Source organism: Trematomus bernacchii, unplaced genomic scaffold, assembly GCF_902827165.1.
Source record: "Trematomus bernacchii unplaced genomic scaffold, fTreBer1.1, whole genome shotgun sequence".
NCBI classification, from domain to species: Eukaryota; Metazoa; Chordata; class Actinopteri; order Perciformes; family Nototheniidae; genus Trematomus; species Trematomus bernacchii.
The window spans coordinates 197,501-219,436 of NW_022987966.1; the positions used below are offsets into that span (position 1 = coordinate 197,501).

The following is a 21,936-nucleotide window of genomic DNA, read 5'->3' on the forward strand; positions in this document are numbered from 1 at the left end:
CCCACGGAGTTGAATAACTATCGTCCTATCTCAAATCTTTCTGTGTTATCAAAGATTCTTGAGTCCCTTGTTTCTACTCAGCTAAAACTTTTTTAAATTCACACAACATCCTTAACCCTATGCAATCTGGATTCAGATCAAAGCACAGTACTGTGACTGCCAGTCTGAAAGTCTTAGACGATATTAAGGCTGCTTTGGATAAGAAATCAGTTTGTGTTGCATTGTTTATTGACCTAGCCAAAGCATTTGACACTGTAGATCACCACATTATGTCTAATGTTATGTTGGTGTCTCGTTTCGGTCACAATGCCATTTGCTGGTTTCAGAGTTATCTAACCGACCGTACTCAATGCGTCAGGTTGGGTAGTACTGTCTCTGACCCTGTCACCTTGGAGAAGGGAGTTCCACAGGGCTCTATTTTGGGGCCCTTGCTCTTTTTATTATATGTAAACAATATTTGTGATCAGATGCAATTTTCTACCTATCATATGTATGCTGATGACACTATTGTATACTCATGTGCTCCTTCTCTGGATATGGCCGTTTCCAATTTAAAATCAGATTGTATCACGCTGCAGCATGCACTTCTTGATTCCAAACTGCTATTGAACAGTAAGAAAACCAAAGCAATGCTTTTTGCTCCCAAGTCAGCGTCCTCTTGCCTCTCCATTGACACCCTTGATGGCGTTTCTGTTGAGTTTGTTGATACCTACAAATATCTGGGCTTTTGGTTGGACAGTAATCTGAACTTTAAACACCATATTGAAGTTTTAACAAAGAAATTGAAATTCACTCTTGGCTTCCTTTTCAGACTTAAATGTTGTTTTTCAATTTCATCCCGTAAAAGGTTGGTCTCTGGCTTATTCCTGTCCCAGCTGGACTACAGTGATACCATTTATAGATTTGCCTGTCCCACTGTTTTGGCCAAACTTGACCCACTCTACCATGCTGCACTGCGGTATATATCAAATGCACCCTATAGGACTCATCATTGCACACTGTATAGCCTAACTGGATGGTCCTCACTTACTATGCGTAGGATGCAGCACTGGTTTTTATTAATGTATAAAGCCATTTTAGGTAAGCTTCCACTGTACATATGTGTCAGATTTGCCCCAGTTTGCGACTCTTACAACCTCAGATCCAGTGCCTGGATACGGTTCCAGGTACCTGCTGTGCGGACTGAGGCTGGAAAAAGGAGTCTTTCTTATTATGGTCCTTGGTCTTGGAATGACCTTCAATCACGCCTAAAACTGATGGCACTTGTCTCAATAGCATGTTTTAAATTGAAGTTGTCTGAAGTCCTCACCACCAGCTGCTCTTGCAGTAACAAGTAGTGTACTTTTCTTACTGTCCCAATGTGCACAATGTAGTGACTGCTTTTTCGTCTTTTGTTTTCTTAGTTATGTTCTCTGTATTTTATATGTTTGTGTTATGTGTTATGTGTAACGTTGCTGCCTTCTTGGCCAGGTCAGCATTGAAAATGAGATTTTATCTCAATGTTTTTATCTGGTTAAATAAAGGTTAAATAAAAAAAATGTAAAAAAAAATTATTATACTTATTTTTTTATTTTGAAAAAAAAAAGGGAACATGTATAGTTCAAAACAAAAATGTCACAATTTGATGCACTACACAAAAAATGAAGGAAATCTAGACCGCAAAATAATTAAAAAAGCGAGTGCCTGTTTTTCCTGGCCAAGGTCAGGGTCCATGAACACAACACGAGCCTAACGTGTCATCACGTGGTATATGTCTTGTCTGACAGGGGTGTAGTTCTGACGGAAAATTCCACTTCAGAAATTGCAGTACCCATAAGGAGCCGTACACATGCTGCAGTTTTTGCGTGTCTTTAGTTGAAAGCCCAGTGGCGATCTGTTCTGTCATACTGATCATACAGTCAATAACTTTGTTGTTATTAGCATCTGGTTAGCTAGCTATGCTAACGAATATAAGAAGCTTTTTCTACAACCAGTGATGTAAATGTGCAGTGAGGCACATCTTTATTTTATATGATCCTTATAGTAATAAAAAAGAGAATAAAGGAAAAACTGGTATAAAATACTATATCCTCCTGGGACCCAGCCCATTGAAAATGTCCACTGTAGTGGACATTTTGTTAACATGCATCTCCTTTTACTCTTTTGAGCTACTCTATCAATCCCTGATGTACTGTACAGAGGACATCCTGGGCTTTCCAGTGATATGTCATTAGTTAAAATTGCATGCTGGGAAGTTCCTCTTTCTTTTCATCCAAAATGGCTGGCATACCAAAAACAAAATTGTATAGAAGCAGGAGTCAAATATTGTTGAATAATTGTAATTTTTACCATGAAAATCATATATGTTCTTGTTTATTAACATGTGAGGAACTATATAATTAGTTCTGAAAGCAATTAAATAATTCAAGTTTTCAAATAACAGCCCTTTTATAAATGTCCATTCTAGTGGACGTCAGGACCATCTTCATGGACTTTATGACTCAATATTGTTGCAGGAGACGGAACTGAAGCAGACATTTTCTGTACCAGATAGTTAAGGGAGATTAAGATTTGGAGCTCTCAGATGATGAGAGAGATGAGGATTTCACACCTGGGAGAGAAGAGGGTCAAGCAGAAGGGGGGGAAAGATGCAGGAGGCTCCATGAGCGCACAGACACAGACAGAGAGACAGATAGGGACGAGCTGGAAATACATGGCCCTCTGTGGGCCAAGAGTAGCACGTATGTCTTATTGTTGTTTTTATTTTAAAGGGGACCTATCATGCAAAATGCACTTTTGTACGTCTTGTATACATGAATATGTGTCCCCGGTGTTCCAGGGAACTCACCAAGTGTCAGAAAACACAACCCTCTCTATTTTCCTCCATACCCAAATCTCTAAAAAAGGGGCTGCAACGGATCTGATAAAAACTGATCCAGATTTGAACACTGCCCTGACGTCAGGACGGTGGCGCTACGGCTATTGGGCCAACTCTCCACCTATCAGGGGAATGTGGGGTAGGGCCACGCCCGGCCATTGCCGCTCGAAAGCGCTGGAGACGCTGTAGTACATATGCCAGGCCTGTAAGTGGCGCTGTAGTCTGCCACAAAAGCAGCGAAGAAGACTTCCCGCCCATAGTTACCATGGTTACCATGGTTACCCTACTGTTTATTCTCCGCTGTGGCTTTTTTTCTCCCTCCCCGAGGCAAGTGTTTGCAGCTCAATGCAATCCCTCCCCGTCGAAGCAAGCACTGTAATTCTCTCCGGTTAGTCCACCAGCAGATGACAAACACCCACCTCCGCCTCTTCCAAGGAACGAGGGGACCGTGCGGCAGAGTTTCAGTTTCAGTTACTTTCGCCGGTCAAGATGTCCGTTAAAGTTTAAATCTTCCGGACAAAATTAGAAAAGTGCCAGTCAAAGGTCTTCTTTGTTATTTATTGAGCTTTAACCTGTTACGCACGGCCCCCCCGGTACCGGGCGGATAAACGCGTCATTTGCAGGAAACAACGTCTAAGGAATCTTAATATTTAATAAAACTATGAATGTTTTATATCCATGTAACGGGAAGAAACTCAGCTAACTGATCTTTTTAATTTTTTTTTCCAAAAAAACCCCACAATGCTAGCACTCAGCCTCTGAATTAGCCACGAGCGAAGAAATTTAACCTAAAACGGCACTTAAACTCACAATAACTCCCTTATTACTTATCCTAGATGCACAGCCAACCACTCGTCTTTGGTGTCCTGGAGACACTGAATCTAGTGGTGCCCTCCTCAACACTCAGTGATAAACATTTGCGACGCTATAAACGAAAGCGTACATCATAACATGTGGAGCTAGGTAGCTAGAAACGCTAACATGGCTTACCTTGGTCAAAACTGGTCTTCAATGGCATTAAAACGATAAAAAAACGATGCTGCAGTTAATCCATAGGTTCATCCAATGTATCTGTGCCCTCTTTGAAATTATTTCTGATAATCCATAAGCAATAAAACTGCTTTTTAGTTTCCAAATCCCAGAGGGAGAGATAGCTGCACTCTGCCCTAGAGTTACATGCGCACAGCCCCCACCTTTTCTCTTTACAATGAGTGTGTATGTGGGCCTCCCCCTTCGATTATATTGGCTCTAACGGTCAGAAAGAGGTGTCAACCATCAAAATCGACCAAGGGGGGCCAGAGATATGAAAAAAAAAAATCACCTCAGAGGTGGGGTGGTTTTGGCTAAACCTCTCTAAAAAGGTCAAATGTCACTTGTTTTGCATCAATCTTGATACAGGGTACTTATTATATGTTGTACTTTGGATTCCTAAAGCTTTTAGTCGACTAACCCATCATCCAAGGGTAGTTTTCACTATCTGTAAAAAATTATTTTTGGACGGACACTATAATTTACAGTCTTTTACTATGTAAAATCTGAATTTTCTTTAAAATAAAAAACATTTATATTGATTCTGACACTTCTACATCCAACTCACAGATGTAACCTTGCTTTGATAAAAGAAATTATTCATATAACCCTTTTAGAAGTTAGGTTGTAGCCATTTGTTTTGGGCATGTCATTTTTGAGCCTGAAACATGAAAAACAGGCTTGGTGCTTAACAGGTTAAAACAAATGAATAACGACTCTATATAATAAAACACGGAGGACGGAGATCTCTTTTTCTCCCCCTCTTCTGACAGCCCAGCAGCTGATCAGAGCACGTCTCCCCTCTCCTGCAGGGGGGCGTGGTCAGCAGAATCAGACCCGTAGACAGCAAACAGCACATAGAGCGAAATGAGGCATGGCTAAAATGCATGATCTGTTTGGTATTTTGAAAACAGAAACGTATAAATATAACTTATATAGGTATGGCCCTACAATATATCATTTAAATATAGCATGATAGGTCCACTTTAAGTGGAGCCATGAAAAATGAGAATTGCCTCAGGAATGCAAGCTTTGTTTCTATGAGCATGGTCAAATGGAGACCACATCCATAAAACTAGTCAAGATGACCCTACAGCCCGTGCCGACTGGAGTCAATGAGGTACTTTTCCCACTACATTGACTACAAAGTCTTTGAAGATCTGGAAAGATTCACCAAAAACCAAACTAGTTTTTTAGTGACTAAATAAACAGCAATGTTCAGATCAATTACTTATTTATGTTTTAAATAAAGGTGAATGTATTATTGTATTAATATCACTCTATAACCATAATACAGTACGTTACATAGTCTATCTGTTCATTTTGGCTGTCTTTTCAAACTAATATGGTCCCGACGTCCTCTACAGTGGACATACTATAACATTTAAAAATAAAATAAAATAAAATAAATTGCAAGATGTTTTTTAAACCCTAAATAGGTAGGAAATCACAAAAAAAAAGAAATTTGAAGACACTTTTTTCCCTCTGGTCCCAGGAGGGTATGACAGTATAAAAAAGTTGTTATTAATAAACAAGAATAGAGTTTGAAAGGGAAGTAATTTGTAAAATATCCATAAAGAAAATCTGCTTCCAGTTCTGTTTCATATGGGTGTTGAGATGTATCCATAGATCTCTTCATGTTGCTCTCAAAGTGCACCAGATTGATGCTTTTAACTTCAACATTTAAAAAAAAAAATGTTTTCCCAGTTGTGATTTTATTAATTTTAAGCAGAGGTTGAGTTTAATAATTTGTACGGCCCTCGGAGGATGTTGTAAAAATTGAAATGGCCCTTGAGAGGAAAAAGGTTCCCCACCCCTGCTTTACATAGATCTAAAAATACCCACTACTACTAATTTTGAAATACCTAGTCATTATTTTGAAATACTTTTTCCGATTCAAATTGTGTCATTACATTAGCAACCATATAATTGAACTTTCACACCATTAGCTGGTTTCTGTGGTGCTGATATATTTTGTTGATGTTTCCCTCCTGTGCTCAGGATGGCGCCAGAGGTGGCAGCAGTGGAGATTAAAGGCGGCTACAATGAACTGTGTGACATCTGGTCGGTGGGCATCACAGCCATCGAGCTGGCAGAGCTGCAGCCGCCAATGTTTGATGTCCATCCACTGCGGTGAATACACACTGCAACACACACCTCTCCGAGCATGTGTACACTTCTGCACCTAAAAACACACAAACACTCACATAAATAGTAAAGAATCATCTTCATTGGGCTGACCAGTTGTGGACTCTAACAAATTACATTTGCTCAAAAAGGTTAAATAACAATTTGAGCTACTTGTACTTTAAGTATTTCCACATTCTGCTCCTTTATACTTATACTCGAATACTCGAATGGCAAATGTACTTTTTGTTCCACTACAGTTTTCTGTCAGCTGTGCTCCCTTCATGTGAAGAAGAAAACACTAAGCTGTTATTGGTTCAGCTAACAAAGTTATGCAACATGTCACATTATGCAGATGGTTAAGCTAACACAGATTCCTATTGACTATGCCCCCCGCCCCACAGGGTCCTGTTTCTCATGTCAAAGAGTGGGTACCAGCCTCCTAAACTCAAGGACAAGTCTAAATGGTAATTATAAAACAATAACACATTACATTCAGTGATCAAATCATAGGAGCCAATGATTATTGTCTATCAAATGTAACTTCCTGGCCTTGGATTTATCTGTATCATTACATTATATCTGTCTTTCATAATTCCACGATACAAAATGCTACTAACTTATCTCCTGTCTGCAGGTCCTCCATGTTTTATAACTTTGTAAAGTCCATGTTGGTGAGGAATCCAAGGAAGAGACCCAGCGCCTCCAAGATGCTCACAGTCAGTACCGCTAACATCTGCTCCTGCTCTGGTTATATAGTGTCAGCTGTGCATCACATTAACTCATTTGTCATTCATGTAGCTGTCAGTTTGAAGGAGTAAACACTAATTGTGGATATTATAACAAAATGTCAAATGAAAATGGGAAAAGAGTTGTTCGTAGTGATGAACCTGCATGGAATGATAGTTCCCTGTAATTGCTGTTTCTTTCTGAGACCCCCATTTCTAACTTGTAGGCTCTTGACGCTCTCATAGTGTCCTACTGTATTTGAGGAAAAACCTTGAAAAACTCAATACAGCTCTAGTTGCTAAAGACTAGCTGGTGAACAAAGTGGAGCATTTAGCAGATACAGTTCCTAATGTTTCCCTCTGGAGGTGGTAGAGTCCAAAAGCAGATCTAAAATAGATCATATTGGACTTACATTCATCAGGTGGACGCAAACACAAAGAATCGTCACGCACAAAAAAGTTGTCTAACCCTCCAAGCCAATGTACGATTAACGTCTTTGTACTAACTCATGGCAGGATTGTGTATTTCTGGAAAGGTCTGTTTGCTCGTTATGACTTGAACAGTTTGAACTGTTCGACACAGGGCCACTGCTTTTATTTTTGGCATTCCCTGCTGTCAATACCGCTATCGAAAATAAATATTTCCCACGTTTTAATGAAGATTTCAAATTGAAGTAGTTTTTTTTTCACACACGTGTAGCAGAACACACACGTATGACATGTACATCCTGGTCTGGGTGGTCTTTACAATCATCCAGATCTTCCTCCTAATAACTTACCTTCTCTGTGTTTCCTCCCTCCTTCGCTGCTTCTGTCTCTGCAGCAAAGCTTTCTGACCCAGCATGGCCTGAACAGGGAGCTGACCCTGGACCTGCTGGAGAAGTATAGAAACCCGGAGAAGCTCAAGTCCTGCCTGGGGACGGAGGACGAAGAGATGGAGGTCTTAACCACATTATTATTAATAACTGATAAATCATGATTCCTCCTTTATTTATTAATTATTGATGAGGAAAAATAGTGTTTCATGTATTATTCCAGCCACAACTCTTTTATTTTGTATTTACTTACTAACTTTACACTTAAAAACATTTAGTTTTAAAATGTGGTTTTTTGTCAGGTTGTCAACAGACTCCCCTCCCTCTCCTACCTGACATGATAGACCCTGATAGAATGACCCATGTTTTCTTGTTGCTTTAAGGTGGCGCTGCCTGGATCTTTGAGGAGAATCCAGTCCATCAACAAACACAACCAGGCAGAGAGGACCAACTCTGACATCAGCTGTAAGAAATCTCTCTTTCACTTTAGCTATCGAGCTATCAACCTTGAGAGAACATATTACAGATTTGAAGTTGGACGCTGATTTTTAGGACTTTTAGGACCAGCCAGCAACAATTTGTTTTTCTAGTCAACAGATTAGTGATTTACAACAGCAAACCTAAAAAGCCCTTCTTGATTTCAGTAAAAGTATATACTCCAGGTGGAAGAAGTACTCAGATCTTTAATAGTTATAATAATGTAATTTTCTTAAAGATTTGTATGTTATGTCCTTATCTATGGCAGAGTCTGGTAGGACAATGGTGATTGAGCACCACTCCTGGCAGCCTTTGCATTGCAGTATTATGAACCTGGGTTGCGGTCGAATAGTCCATTTTGCTTAGGAACCTTCCTAACGGAGTGAAATGACCCGGAAGTCCCTCAGTGGCAGCCATGATAAGTGCCGTTCCAATTCTCTAAATGAAAGGAAAGGAGGTTTCAAACTTCCTTTATAACCTCCTTTAGCTTAGGAACCACTGGACCTCCCTAACCTAAAGGAGAGGAGAAAATGCTGCCCCACAATGCCTTGCGGCCACGGCATTTGCCGTCACACAACAGTCGGCCGTTCACGGAAACAACCGATTATGAACGAGAAATGATATCATGAAAGTTACGGTGCTTATTAAGCATTTTAAAACGTATGTGGTAAGTTGCCAAAGTGCTTTGTTTTGAACGTTCATCAGTATTATAATCAAAAAGAGAAATATGAATGTTAGTTTTTACTGAAATGATCAAATAAAGTCAACATTTCACAGTCTTTACTGAGCTGTGTGGGGTTTGTTCAACTTTTAAAAGATGTTTGAATGGTGATATACACAGTGATAGATGTTAAGGACTAACGTTTATAATAAATACATTTGTATTGATTTTAAGATCTTTTCATACAATCATACGTATTGGGATCATTTGTATTAATGTGAACCGGAGGGAGAGGGTGACGAGCATAAGTTTCACTTTCCTTTTTTATTTCAATTCCAACTTTGATCATGAAGAATATGTTTCTCTGTTGTCCCCGTTCATAAAGCATAAAACAACAGCATCAGAGCACGGTGCAGAGTCTCTAGATGAGTTTACAGTAGTCCCTCGTTCTTATTAAACATCCATGTTGTAGTCCGCTGTATAGAAAACTGTAGTTTCCATAGTTTCCCCACAGCAGCAGGCGCACATTTATGACCTCCGCTGGCGCATCATAAACACGTCGGATAGTGAAAGTGCAGTCGATTCTCTAAAGTACCGCAGTCTCTTCTCCTAAATCCTTTTGAATTCTCCTATCGTCTATCCCTTAACCCCGTGACGTTTCACTCAGAGGTCAAGGAATAGACGATAGGGTTAGAACTTAGGAGCTGATTTTTTGGAGTATTCGACCGCAACCCTGGTGTCTGTGTGGACATGGCCGAGAAAAATACACAAAATATTTGTTGTTTGTATTTCATATTATTAATGTGAATCTGAAGAATACATTACTCTTAATTAATGTAATGGGGTAACATGTACAATATTTCCCTTTCAGATGTAGTTAAGCAGAAGCATAAAGTGGAAATACTAAACTCTCTGAAGCGTACTAATATACAGTATTTAAATATGTGTACTTAGATACTCCAGCCCTGCGATATACATTACATGCATACAGCGAATACAGTATACTTAAGAGGGAAATGTAAATGTTTACAGCAGTACAAAAGAGAGATGGTGATTAACCTGCTTACTTGCCTTAATTCTATATTTTTCTTAGCATCTTAACTGTTCTCATTCACAGTATTACTAAATGCTATTGATTACTGTAGGCATTATTTCACTCCCTGTTGCTCTTAATTGATCCGTTCATTTGAATGCTGGTGGTGACAGAATACACATTTATTCTGCTTTATTTTGATTTCTCTGCATAAATAAAATGCAATGCAAATGTTCACAGTTTCATTGTGTTCAATTGTTTTGCTCTCAGTGGAACAGATTTACACTCAGAGGCCTGTGAAGAACCAATCACCAAACACAACAGTAAGTTCATCACACATCCAGAGTTTGAGTAGTAGTTCTAGTTCTAGTCATCTGTCTCTGTCTACTGCCTCTCCTCTCACGCCTGTCTCCGGCAGGCTCACTTTAACACTCTTACTCCACAGCTGTGTATCGGTATGACCCTCATAGCTGTTTCACATTACACACACACACACACATGCACGCACGCACACGTAATACATAATAATAATAATAATAATAATAATAAATGAGTCACAGCAATGTTGTCAAGCATTACACACGTTAAAAATATTCTAAAGATACAATAAGATACAATAAAAAAATGAACATGAGTGGCAAGTTTATAAAAAATTAGAAATAAACTTGCTAAATGTTGCTGCTGCAAAGCATTGTGGGATGGAATTTTCTTTTCTTTTGGTAATGGATGGTCCAGTGTACCCTATGCTTAAGAAAGGAAGCGCTGTATCACAGCTAGACCAGATTTTTCAACATGTCTAAATAAAATGCAGATTTTGTGACATTTATATATACATTTTGTGTGAAGGCAAACAAAACATTAACTTAACAACAGATAGCGAAAGGTTGGGTTCTGTCTTTCTAGTTTCTCTGTCCTACTTCATGTTTTATATCTCTATATGTCTGTTTTTACAAATACTGTCTAATCAGTTGTATTTATTTTCACAGTTAAGACCTTCCCTGGGATCCAGCAGCAGTAACAAGAGTCCAGTGAGGTGAGAGGCTCCTCACAGACAGGGAGTCACATTGAACATTAAATTAAAGAAGCTAACCTCTCTTTCTGTCATCTCAGGGATCAGGACTCAGACTCAGACGATGACTATGATGATGTGGATATGTAAGAAAACATAAACCCTGTTTATCTAAATACCACAGAGCATAATTATTGGTTCCAAAACGGTATACTGAATTCAAACTGATGTGTAATGTTCACATTAAAATATGATATGAAATGTGGAAGAAGATCTTTAATTGAGTTAAGAACTATAGTGTAGTACAAGTCCTGCATTTAATTCAAGTCTTGCTAAAAAATATAGTATAAAAGTACCAGCATAAAAAACACTCTTACCTGCAAAGTAACTACAGTTGTCAAAAGGAGTAAAAAGTAATATATTGTCTACCAAAATGTTTATAAGCAGAAGTGTAAAAGCAACATTTGAAACCGTACAATGTAATTATTGAAAAGTACCCTTGGGTATTTACAGTGCAGTAAAATGTAAATATATTGCATTGACAAATTCCCTCTGTCTTCTGTCTCCCTCAGCCCTACGATGACACCTGGGTTAGTCTGAATAAACACCCTCACATGTGTATTAATATTGTGTATTTGTATAATGAACACACCGAGCATGCTCTCTCTCTCACCAGCAGTTTCATAATGACAGCTAATGAGACTCCACCTCCACTTCCACCAAAGGTGATTATCAACAGATCCCTGAACCAATACATGAACAATGTTTGATATTACAGTGACGGGATGTGCATTTCAAGACAAAACACTTTTTTTTAATGAGGTTATTGCCTGTAATAAAATAAAAAAATGTTATGTGAAAGCAGAAACTTAAAATATAAAATATAGATAGTGTTTGCCTTTCTCAATTGTCATTCATTCATTCCAGAAAGTTTAAGATTTTTGCATTACTGTTGTTTTATTAACAAAAAATTAGTTAAAGTTAAAGTACACATACCACAAGTTGGAAATATTCAAGTAAAAGTATAGTACGTCATTCAGCTAACTTAAGTAACAGCATGTAAGAATGTATTAGCAAAATGCTCATTTTAACTCCTTTATATACTGTCGGGTAGTTTAATTTACAGCAATGCATCATATTTTATATAACCCTCATACAGTATGTGTGTATCATCACTGTCCTGTGAGAACCACGTATCTCTGAAATGTCAACTTTTCATACGTTTCTCAGCCCTGTTTTCAGCTTTGTGACAAAGCTATATATATATATATATATATCTATTCTAAACATCTAAAGGAACATTCCATCTTTTAGTTTATCACAAATGTTCAAAATCAACACAACTGGAGGGACGTGGTTTTCACCGGACAGAAAGGGCACACATTTTCTCACACACAACTCTAAAGTAACTGAAGCTGTCAGACATATAGTTCCCTGATCGCTTAGTTGTGGATAGCAGTTTATTCTGTTAGAAACACACTCACCATGTGTGTGTGTGTGTGTGTGTGTGTGTGTGTGTGTGTGTGTGTGTGTGTGTGTGTGTGTGTGTGTGTGTGTGTGTGTGTGTGTGTGTGTGTGTGTGTGTGTGTGTGTGTGTGTGTGTGTGTGTGTGTGTGTGTGTGTGTGTGTGTGTGTGTGTGTAGCCTAAAGCTCGCAGCAGCTCAGAGGAGAGCATGGCGGGGGAGGAGGAGCGGGGGAGGAAGCCCTGCTCTCTGTACCCCCCCACCCCTCTCATCAGGACCACCAGTGTGTCTCAGGTCCGACCCACACCCAAACCCCGGTCCTCCCGACACTCAGGTGGGCCGCCCCCCCTCACTCTAGATTGAGTGTGAAATATGATTCAAACTATATAAATGACCCATCAATAAAAACAAAATTGATGTCTATTTTCATGTGTGTGTGTGTGTGTGTGTGTGTGTGTGTGTGTGTGTGTGTGTGTGTGTGTGTGTGTGTGTGTGTGTGTGTGTGTGCAATCCAGACCCTATGTCCTTCCCTGTCCAGTTGATGGACCCCCCAGGAGACTCCCCCCCTCCTGAGCTCCCCCCTAAAGGCATACGCAAATGGAGACCCCCCTCAAAGGTACGCCTGTCAATCTGAGGGCTGTGACCACATGGACTCATTACTCACCACAGAGTTAGGGTACTTGAGTTTGTCATTGCTCTTTAACTTTGACTGCACTACATTTCAGAGGCGATACTTTTGATTTGACCACAGTTACTGTACATGACAACTTGTTTCTTTACAAATCAAGATTTCTGCACACAAAACAATCAAATAGCTTATCAAATATGTTTGTTATAAAATAGACAACAGTTTATATGAGCTGAAAACAGCTGAAACTATAAGAAGATTCATGAATATACAAATAATTAAAACAATAATGATGTTAATAACTGTAATGTGTAAGTTGAGGTTTGGACAAAGCTAATTTTGGGAAGATGTCATTTGGGTTCTGCGTAACTGTGTTCTCACTATTCTCACTGTTATTACAAACACAACTATATAGATGAAATGTAATGCTTTTATCCTCAGGACCCCACTGAGTGCAGCAGCCCTGTCCTGAAGAAACCCCCGGTGAGTGTCTTTCCTTTCCACAAGCTCTCCTCCCTTAGTTTAAACTCCGCTGCTCCGGAGGGTTTGAGATGCGACTCATATCACATGTGGTAAAAACACAATCCAAGATTCAAATCCAGCAGGCTCCACATTTATTACACATATTTCCAGTGAAGCTTTTGAGCCTGAACAAAGACAATGAAAATGGTCATATTTTCTAACATTAAACTCCAAATCTTTCAGTATTATATTCATTTGCTTTGAAATGACAATATATGTTCTTGCTTTGGAACTTCATTTACATAACCTTTTACTATATCTCATACAGTGACGTGCGGTGAGGTTCATGGCTGGTGAGGCACTGACTCTTTCAGAGTCAGATTTACAAATATTATAGCCTATTTTGACCTTAATCGAAATATTCTGTTATTTTCAAAAGCTTTTTTAGTCTGATGCTATGATTAATTTTAAACAGACCGATCAACAAAAGGATACCCAAAATCTAAATATTGGATTGTTCTTTCTAAGTAAGATCCCATTTTCATTACAGTTGTGGTCTTACCTTGACTTGAAGATGAATATAAGTCCATGCTATCCTTCTGGACAACAATCTCTATTACTGTTTTGTAAAAGTCCTCCTTATCTTCCTGTAGTTTCAAAAGTCTAGTTTGTTGTTTGCGGTAGAATAACAGTAGCAACAAGAACCTGTGGGCTCACGTGCGCCCCCTTCAGTGCGGCAGAGGTTATGGCTGCCTCTCCTGGTGCTTTTTTCATTGCCGTTGTACGATGAGACCAGCGAGCCTAAATATCATATATAAGTGAAATAAGGGGATGTACAAACATTACATTGGTGACCTACAGTGAGATGGTAACAGGCATGCGCTTAGGGCCCGCTTTCCAGACAGTTTCTGTGGGGTGATGCATTCTGAGGTGAGGCAGATCTCATCTGTGCCTCACCTCACCCCACAGTAACTGGCTTGAGCGCGCTCACAAAATAAGTGGCCGCGCTAAATTAGTGCCTGCGCTCCAGCAAGTTACTGTGGGCTTACGAGAGGCAGAGCACGTCCCTGCCTCACTTTTCATCGCTCCCGTAGCGGAGCTCGGCAAATTTGCTGATTTTGACTATAAAATGCGATTAGAATCATACAGAAATCACATTTACACAAGATCAGTGGAGACATTTTATTATTATTACTATTTAGTTTTTCTTTAATTGTTTTTCCGTTACATTGGAGTATGACAGGTGAGGCTCTGCCTCCCCTGCCTCCACTGACTGCACGTCGCTGATCTCATATCCTATCATAATCTACCATAGTGTACAATATCATTTCAATATGTACAAACAAACACTTCTTTATCATATCATAAATTAGTCTGTTTTATACTGAAAACATGAACTTCGCTGTTTCGATATTTACTGTATTCTTATTTTAGTTTTATATATCTTTTATATGTTTAGCATACTTGTTCTCTATGTATCTGTTTGTATTACTTTCCTTGGGCTGCAACAACCATCCAGAGAAGCCTTTCTTTAGAGTTATGTTTGAGAAACACATGGAAACGTGTGTATCTATAAAAGAAAATATAATCATGAAGTATTTGTTCAGTATTATGTGTTTAACTCAACTTGTCACTCATTTGTATAGGCCATAAAACTGATAATAACTTCACTGATCTTTACCAAGCACTTCACTTTTTTTTAAGAGCAAAAATATACATTCATCCATGTTCTGAGACTTTGTGTAGGGGCGTGGATTTGTTACACTGTGGACTAAATGAACCCTGAATTCTGCTCTCTCTCCAGGTCTACTTTAAAAAGATCTTCCACGGCTGCCCTCTCAGGATAAACTGCTCCACGACGTGGGAGAGCACGGCCGCCAAAGGAGGTATCCTCAGTCTGATGAATCAGAGTAAACCCTCTCAAAGTCAAAGTCAAAGTCAGCTTTATTGTCAATAATTCTACATGTTGTACATCCAGAAATATCGAAATATCGTTTCCCGCAGTCCTACAGTGTGACATATATACATAAAACAAAAAACAAAAAGGTCCTAGATAAACATGGTATACATTAACAAAACAAAGGGCCTAGATAACCGGGGTATACAGTTTAAAATGTCAATAATATAATTTAAGTGTTTAAAGTACAGTTTCAGTGCAGTAGCATGGGAGATGGGCAGAAAAGTGAGTTAGGGGGTTAGAGTCCAGGACCATTTGGGGCAGGGGAGAAAGGTCGGAGGCAGGGTGGAGAGTTCAGGGGAGAGATATCAGAGGGCGGAAAAGATGGAGGGAGGGGAGAGAGTTCAGCATCCTGACCGCCTGGTGGAGGAAGCTGTTGCCCAGCCTGGAGCTGAGGCTGAGGAACCTTCTTCCTGAAGGCAGGAGGCTGAAGAGGCTGTTGGAGGGGTGGGTGGAGTCTCTCTGTTCTCTCTTCTGATCTGACCTGTGTCTCCTCTGTCCCTCCCTCAGACCAGCACCTGATCCTGGGGGCGGAGGAGGGGATCTACACCCTGAACCTGAGCAGCTCCGAGGCCACCATGGAGCTGGTAGGACCTTCAACATTTATAACACAGAGCTATAACACTGCCTAACTAACTGTGGACTCGGGTGTGGTGGACTGCATACATTTACTCAAGTACTGTTCCTAAGGTCACATTTAATGTACTGAACTTAGTATTTCAATGTACTACATCTCAGAGGTGAATATTGTACTCCACTACATATGTCTGACATTAGTTACTTTTCAGATGTCCATGTTTTCATTCCCTCCCTGTCCAGTGAAACCCAAGTATCTCCAGATGTGTTCATGGTGAATGTTCCTATTTTGTGTTGAGGAAGTTCTCCCACTTCTTAGACATTAAAAAGCCTTTTTAGATCAGCTCTAAAATGCATTTTCTCAAAGCCGAAGTTTCTGAGAAACCCAGGAAAAGTTTACTTTTGAGAGATATGTGGCAGGTTACAGTGAGCACCACCCTAAACATCTACCGCAGTCAAATGCAACATACTGCAACAGTAATATAAATCCAATTACATTGTATATAAAGTAAAAACACTGACAGGGACCATTTTATGAACCATAATTACATCTCATTACAGTGTCTGCATACTTCTCCCATCACTGCTGAAAATCAGTCACACTCTATCAGTGACAGAAAGCTTGAAATGAGTGGAGGTCTTCTTCTTCTCTTTCAGCTGTATCCAGGGAAGTGTACCTGGGTCTACACCATCAATAACGTCCTCATGTCTGTGTCAGGTAAACTGAATAAGAATTAAATCCTAATTCAGCTGTGTGTCTCTGTTCACTCAGAACTTACAGAAAATATAACAGGACAGTTTAGTATTTTTAGTTTTTTATTTTAGTCGGCAGAATAACTTGTTTTGTTGAATTGAGTGGTTTGAGACAGAATCAGAAGACGGTGATCACACTCTGGATACAAATATAGATATTCCCTAATTGACCATGCATGTGTTACTTTGTCCATCATATTATTTAGTCAGAAGCCAAGTGACCTAATAATAATAATAATACACTTTATTTATATAGCCCCTTTCAAAACATAGTTATAAAGTGCTTTAACATAGAAATGCACAGACAGCAAGTGCATTAAACAACAGCATATAAGCATAAGAACACAAAGTAAAACACATAGAAAATAATAAAACAAACAATAAGAATAAATGAAAAATAAAAAAGGACAACAAATAAAATCACATAAAAGCAATTCTAAAAAGGTGAGATTTTAAAAGTGACTTAAACAAGCAGACAGATACTGCAGCCCTGATCTCCTCGGGAGTTCCAAAGTCTCTAGAAGGTCAGATAAGAACCTCTCAATGCCTTAAGTCAGCAATACAATACAAAATCAACTTTTCCTGCACATTTACATGGAATTATGACAAAGTCAGGGGGGTGTCCAGACTGATGTTAGTGATGATGTGTGTGTTTCTCTGTCTACCTGTATCCACCCTGTGATGGAATCGACTGCTCTGATTGGTTCCAGGTAAATCCTCTCAACTCCACTCACACTCCCTGAAGGAGCTTTACGAACAGGCTCGCAGAGACCAGAGGATGGTTTCCCTGCCGACTCACAGACTGTTACCAAGGTAACACTCTTTACTTATTGTTTCATTCGAATATTTCATTATTTTCTAAATAACACATTTGCTCATGCCAGTTCAAAGCTAAATTATTTTTGTATTTTTTTGTTTACAGGAAAATTGCAGTGACGTGTAAAATACCTGATACTAAAGGCTGCAAGACCTGCGCAGCTGGTGAGAACAAATACTGAAGTATTGCAACAAAAAAATGTCTGCAGAGAGAATGTGTGATGAACACATACAGGCTGGACGTAATTACCTTCATTTTAATAGTGTGTGATGCAGTTGGACAGGATGCTCCCTTTATAACCAACTTAGCTCAATGCTAGTTTGAGTATTGAAATTCAGTTTTTCTTGTTAAAGGTTGGTAGTCTTATTGAAAAAACAAATCAAGGGTGGATGAGCTCCTAGTGCCTGTTATAAAGTACATTGAATTGCTTTCATATAATAAATTCAACAATGTAATCGGGTTGTTCCAACAATTTGCTGGTCTCAATCTAAAGTGTTATTATTATTATTATTCCGTCACATAGGAATGTGTGTTATTGTTCCAGACAGACGGTATTTTGTAGTAACTGACAAGTACCACAAGATGGGAGTAGCTACATACAAAGTACTGTGTGCAAAATCTGTGAAGGCATTGAGGGAAATGCTACAGGGCTTTGGATTTGAAATATTAAGATACAGAAAATATTCTGTCTTAATGCAGTAAGAAAACATTTAAACAGGGCAATGAGGAGCAGATGAGAAAAGAATAAAGCTTTATACTAACACATGACCAAATCAACTTTCAAATAGACCTAAGGCCTGTTTCTGATATATGCCTCCAATAAAGGGCTAGCACTTTCTGCAGTTTAAGAATTTTAGAATTGTAATTGAACAAACTAAACTAAACAATGCCCCTGTACAGTATACTGTGAAAGGACTAACTGCAGTGTGTGTCCTGCAGCAGGCAGCGTGGGGGGGTGTGTGTTCCTGTGCTGCGGCCTGGAGTCCAGTGTGGTGCTGCTGCAGTGGTACGAGCCCATGCACAAGTTCATGCTCATCAAGGTATGTTGATGAAAAAATAAGGTCAACGTTTCAAATTTCAGGAAGGCAGAAGCAAACCATCTCGTTTAAAGGTCCCATGTCATGCTTTTCCGGTTATTACCCGTCCCCTTGTGTGTTATGAAGGTTTTTCTGCATGTAAACGGTCTGCAGAGTCACAAACCCTCAAAGTACACCCTGTAGCGAGTAAAACTCTAACACAGAAAAGACCTCCCCAAAACGCCTCGTTGGAGATACGCAGTGATGTGCGGTGAGGTTCATGGCTGGTGAGGCACTGACTCACTGAGTCAGATTTACAAATACTATATTTTGACCTTAATCGAAATATTCAGTTATTTTCAAAAGCTTTTTTAGTCTGATGCTTGGATTCATTTTAAACAGACCGTTCAACAAAAGGATACCCAAAATCTAAATATTGGATTGTTCTTTCTTAGTAAGATCCCATTTTCATTACAAATGTGGTCTTACCTTGACTTGAAGATGAAGTCCATGCTATCCTTCTGGACAACAATCTCTATTACTTTTTTGTAAAAGTCCTCCTTATCTTCCTGTAGTTTCAAAAGTCTAGTTTGTTGTTGCGTCTACCGTCTCTGCGTAGAATTACAGTAGCAACAAGAACCTGTGGGCTCACGTGCGCCCCCTTCAGTGCGGCAGAGGTTATGGCTGCCTCCCCTGGTGCTTTTTTCATTGCCGTTGTATGATGAGACCAGCGAGCCTAAATATCATATGGATAGGATAAATGTAATAAAGGGATCTACAAACATTACATTGGTGACCTACAGTGAGATGGTAACAGGCATGCGCTTAGGGCCCGCTTTCCAGACAGTTTCTGTGGGGTGACGCATTCTGAGGTGAGGCAGATCTCATCTGTGCCTCACCTCACCCCACAGTAACTGGCTTGAGCGCGCTCACAAAATAAGTGCCCGCGCTAAATTAGTGCCCGCGCTCCAGCAAGTTACTGTGGGCTTACGTGAGGCAGTGCTCGTCCCTGCCTCACTTCTCATCGCTCCCGAAGCGGAGCTCGGCAAATTTGCTGATTTTGACTATAAAAAGCGATTAGAATCATACAGAAATCACACTTACAACACAGATCAGTGGAGACATTTTATTATTATTACTATTTAGTTTTTCTTTAGTTGTTTTTCCGTTACATTGAAGTATGACAGGTGAGGCTCTGCCTCCCCTGCCTCCCCTGACTGCACGTCGCTGGAGATACGTCATTGTCCATTTGATTCTTCCATTTCGTTCCGGGTACGGCATGATGTCATGATGTCATGCCGTACCCGGAACGAAATGGACCAATCCGTGGAGCCGTTACGTTACGTCCGCGGAGCCGTTACGTTAAGCCCCCGCTGATTGGTCCAAATTGGACTTCCTCACACACACATCTGTGTGCAGGGAGCAGGCAGCTCTGCTGATTTCTCCTCCCTGGCTGCAGGCTGATAACAGACCGTTGGGATCGCGGCGAAATTCTCTCTGCAGACCCATTCTCACAGCGTTTATCAACCTTTTTCTTACTCAATATCAAGCCACACTTATTGTTTTTACTTCGGCTGTGACTTTGTGTGTGCTCAGGATGAGTTTGGCTGTGTTTGGCTGTGTATGCTAACAAGGAAACAACACCTCCACGGAGCTCAGCGCGATTCACAACGTCCCGACCAATCAGAGCACACTGTGCTCACAGGGAGGGTGGGGGCTGGAGCTATTGGAGCTCCAACGAGCCGTTAAAGGCAGAGAGTGAAATTCAGTGAATACACGTAGTTTACAGAGATGCTGTATGAGAAACCAACGTGAGTTTAGAAAAATGCACAATATAAATCTATTCTAGTATACCTCAACAATGGAATTATGATCAGTGGAAATGGCCATGACATGGGTCCTTTAAGTTAATCATAATCATCAGTTACTTCTGTAGAACCCAAAAGAAGACGAAGGCTTTTATTTGAAAGAGGCCCCATTCTGCCTTTTGTAGTCTCCCCTTTCCTGTCGTGTGTGTTCTATAGGTTTTTATGCATCGAAATGGTCTGCAAAGGCTAAAATCCCTGTGTTCCCTCCAGTGCTTATTTTTTTAAATATTGAAGTTAAAAGCATCAATCTGGTGGACTTTTAGAGCAAAATTAAGAGAGCTCATCTCTCAACACCCATATGAAACAGAACTGTAAACAGATTTTCTATTTCTTTATGGATATTTTACAAATCACTCCCCTTTTAAACTGTATTCTTGTTTTACTGTCATATTGTATTTCATACCTGTTTTTCATTTATTCTCTTATTTTTTTATACCTATAATGATCATATAAACGTGTGCCTCGGAGATAATTGTTTACATTAATCGTAACCAAACCGTTTGAGACCCACTGAGATAACTTAGACTAAAGTGAACTATCTAAACACTCAGAGAGTCCTTTACCTCACCTGAGTCTCTCAGTCTGACAGGAGAGGACTTTCCCTTCACCTTGTTGTGGAAACAGCTCCTTATATCCATTAAAGTAGCTAGCTAGCACCAGATGCTAACAACAACGATCCCCGGTACCGGTGCAGTCTCTCTCTCTCGCTCGCTGGCGCACGCACACAAAATGGCTCGTGCCACACACACACACAGAGCCGAGCTTGAATGAAACACAGAGACCCAGAAGTACCTGTACTGTACTGTAGCATATTGTTTTGGAATCAATCAAAAACAAGATTGGGCTCTGGTTTCAGACAGAGGGTGAAAAGAGGTGCTGCAGCACAGGCAGTATGAGATAAATAAAGAGCTTTTTGAACATTAAAGAATGGAGACATATCCCAGGAAAGACACTACATACTGATATGATCCTGAAAAAGAGCAGAATACGGCCTCTTTAAGCCAGGTGTATTTTGGTGGTGGAAAGTAGTACATTTACTCAACCACAATTTGAGATACTTTACTGAGTATTAAGGTTTTCTGCCCCCCTATTCTTGCACTACATTACTTATTTTGAACCTTTTTAACACTAGATTCATCTGATAGCTTTAGTGACTTTTAAATGTATGATTTTGTAAACAAAACATGATTAGTATTTGGAATATGATCCATTGTTGCAGATTAAAGTGCAGTCTAAGTCCTCATGAATTCTCCTTTACATCTTGCGTTGAGCTCATGACGTTCTGCAACCAGGTCAATGAAAAGTGGTTAGGAGAAAACGTTATGATTTTGCCTTCTGAATTCGACATATGTTCATTTTAGCTGTATGGATGACCTTTTAACGTCCCCAGAAGTTGTGTATCCTGTAACAGGGTCAACATACAATGTGTTTTAATAACTGTATCACAATCTCAGCCTTTGTCTTCCTGTAAAGTGCATAAAAAAAATATGCTGAGGTATTTTAAAAGAGTCAACAGTAACTGTATAATATACTGTGATAAAGGAACACCTGTGAATTCATTATGAAAATACAATGATACAGTATGTGCAGGTTTATAGGAGTATTGTGTGCTGCCTTGGCTTATCTTTCAGTCTTTGATATTTCTACTAGGCTGTTAACA

General features: G+C 39.7%; 1 protein-coding gene across 3 annotated transcripts in view; it reads left to right on the forward strand.

Moving 5' to 3' along the window:
• The window catches only part of LOC117471084 (mitogen-activated protein kinase kinase kinase kinase 5-like), a 56,565-nt gene that overhangs the window by 31,359 nt on the left and 3,270 nt on the right, over positions 1 to 21,936 (forward strand). The window contains exons 9-27 of one of the 3 annotated variants that reach the window (XM_034115879.1): positions 5,888 to 6,019; positions 6,418 to 6,480; positions 6,651 to 6,732; positions 7,565 to 7,681; positions 7,940 to 8,021; positions 9,998 to 10,050; positions 10,714 to 10,760; positions 10,838 to 10,882; positions 11,309 to 11,326; positions 11,413 to 11,461; positions 12,380 to 12,533; positions 12,715 to 12,815; positions 13,269 to 13,310; positions 15,094 to 15,175; positions 15,757 to 15,833; positions 16,480 to 16,540; positions 17,286 to 17,388; positions 17,498 to 17,556; positions 18,332 to 18,432. In XM_034115879.1, coding sequence (XP_033971770.1) covers positions 5,888 to 6,019; positions 6,418 to 6,480; positions 6,651 to 6,732; positions 7,565 to 7,681; positions 7,940 to 8,021; positions 9,998 to 10,050; positions 10,714 to 10,760; positions 10,838 to 10,882; positions 11,309 to 11,326; positions 11,413 to 11,461; positions 12,380 to 12,533; positions 12,715 to 12,815; positions 13,269 to 13,310; positions 15,094 to 15,175; positions 15,757 to 15,833; positions 16,480 to 16,540; positions 17,286 to 17,388; positions 17,498 to 17,556; positions 18,332 to 18,432 — 1,468 coding nt within the window. The remainder of the gene's footprint in view (positions 1 to 5,887; positions 6,020 to 6,417; positions 6,481 to 6,650; positions 6,733 to 7,564; positions 7,682 to 7,939; positions 8,022 to 9,997; positions 10,051 to 10,713; positions 10,761 to 10,837; positions 10,883 to 11,308; positions 11,327 to 11,412; positions 11,462 to 12,379; positions 12,534 to 12,714; positions 12,816 to 13,268; positions 13,311 to 15,093; positions 15,176 to 15,756; positions 15,834 to 16,479; positions 16,541 to 17,285; positions 17,389 to 17,497; positions 17,557 to 18,331; positions 18,433 to 21,936) is intronic. The other 2 variants (XM_034115881.1, XM_034115880.1) reach the window with 2 other exon arrangements.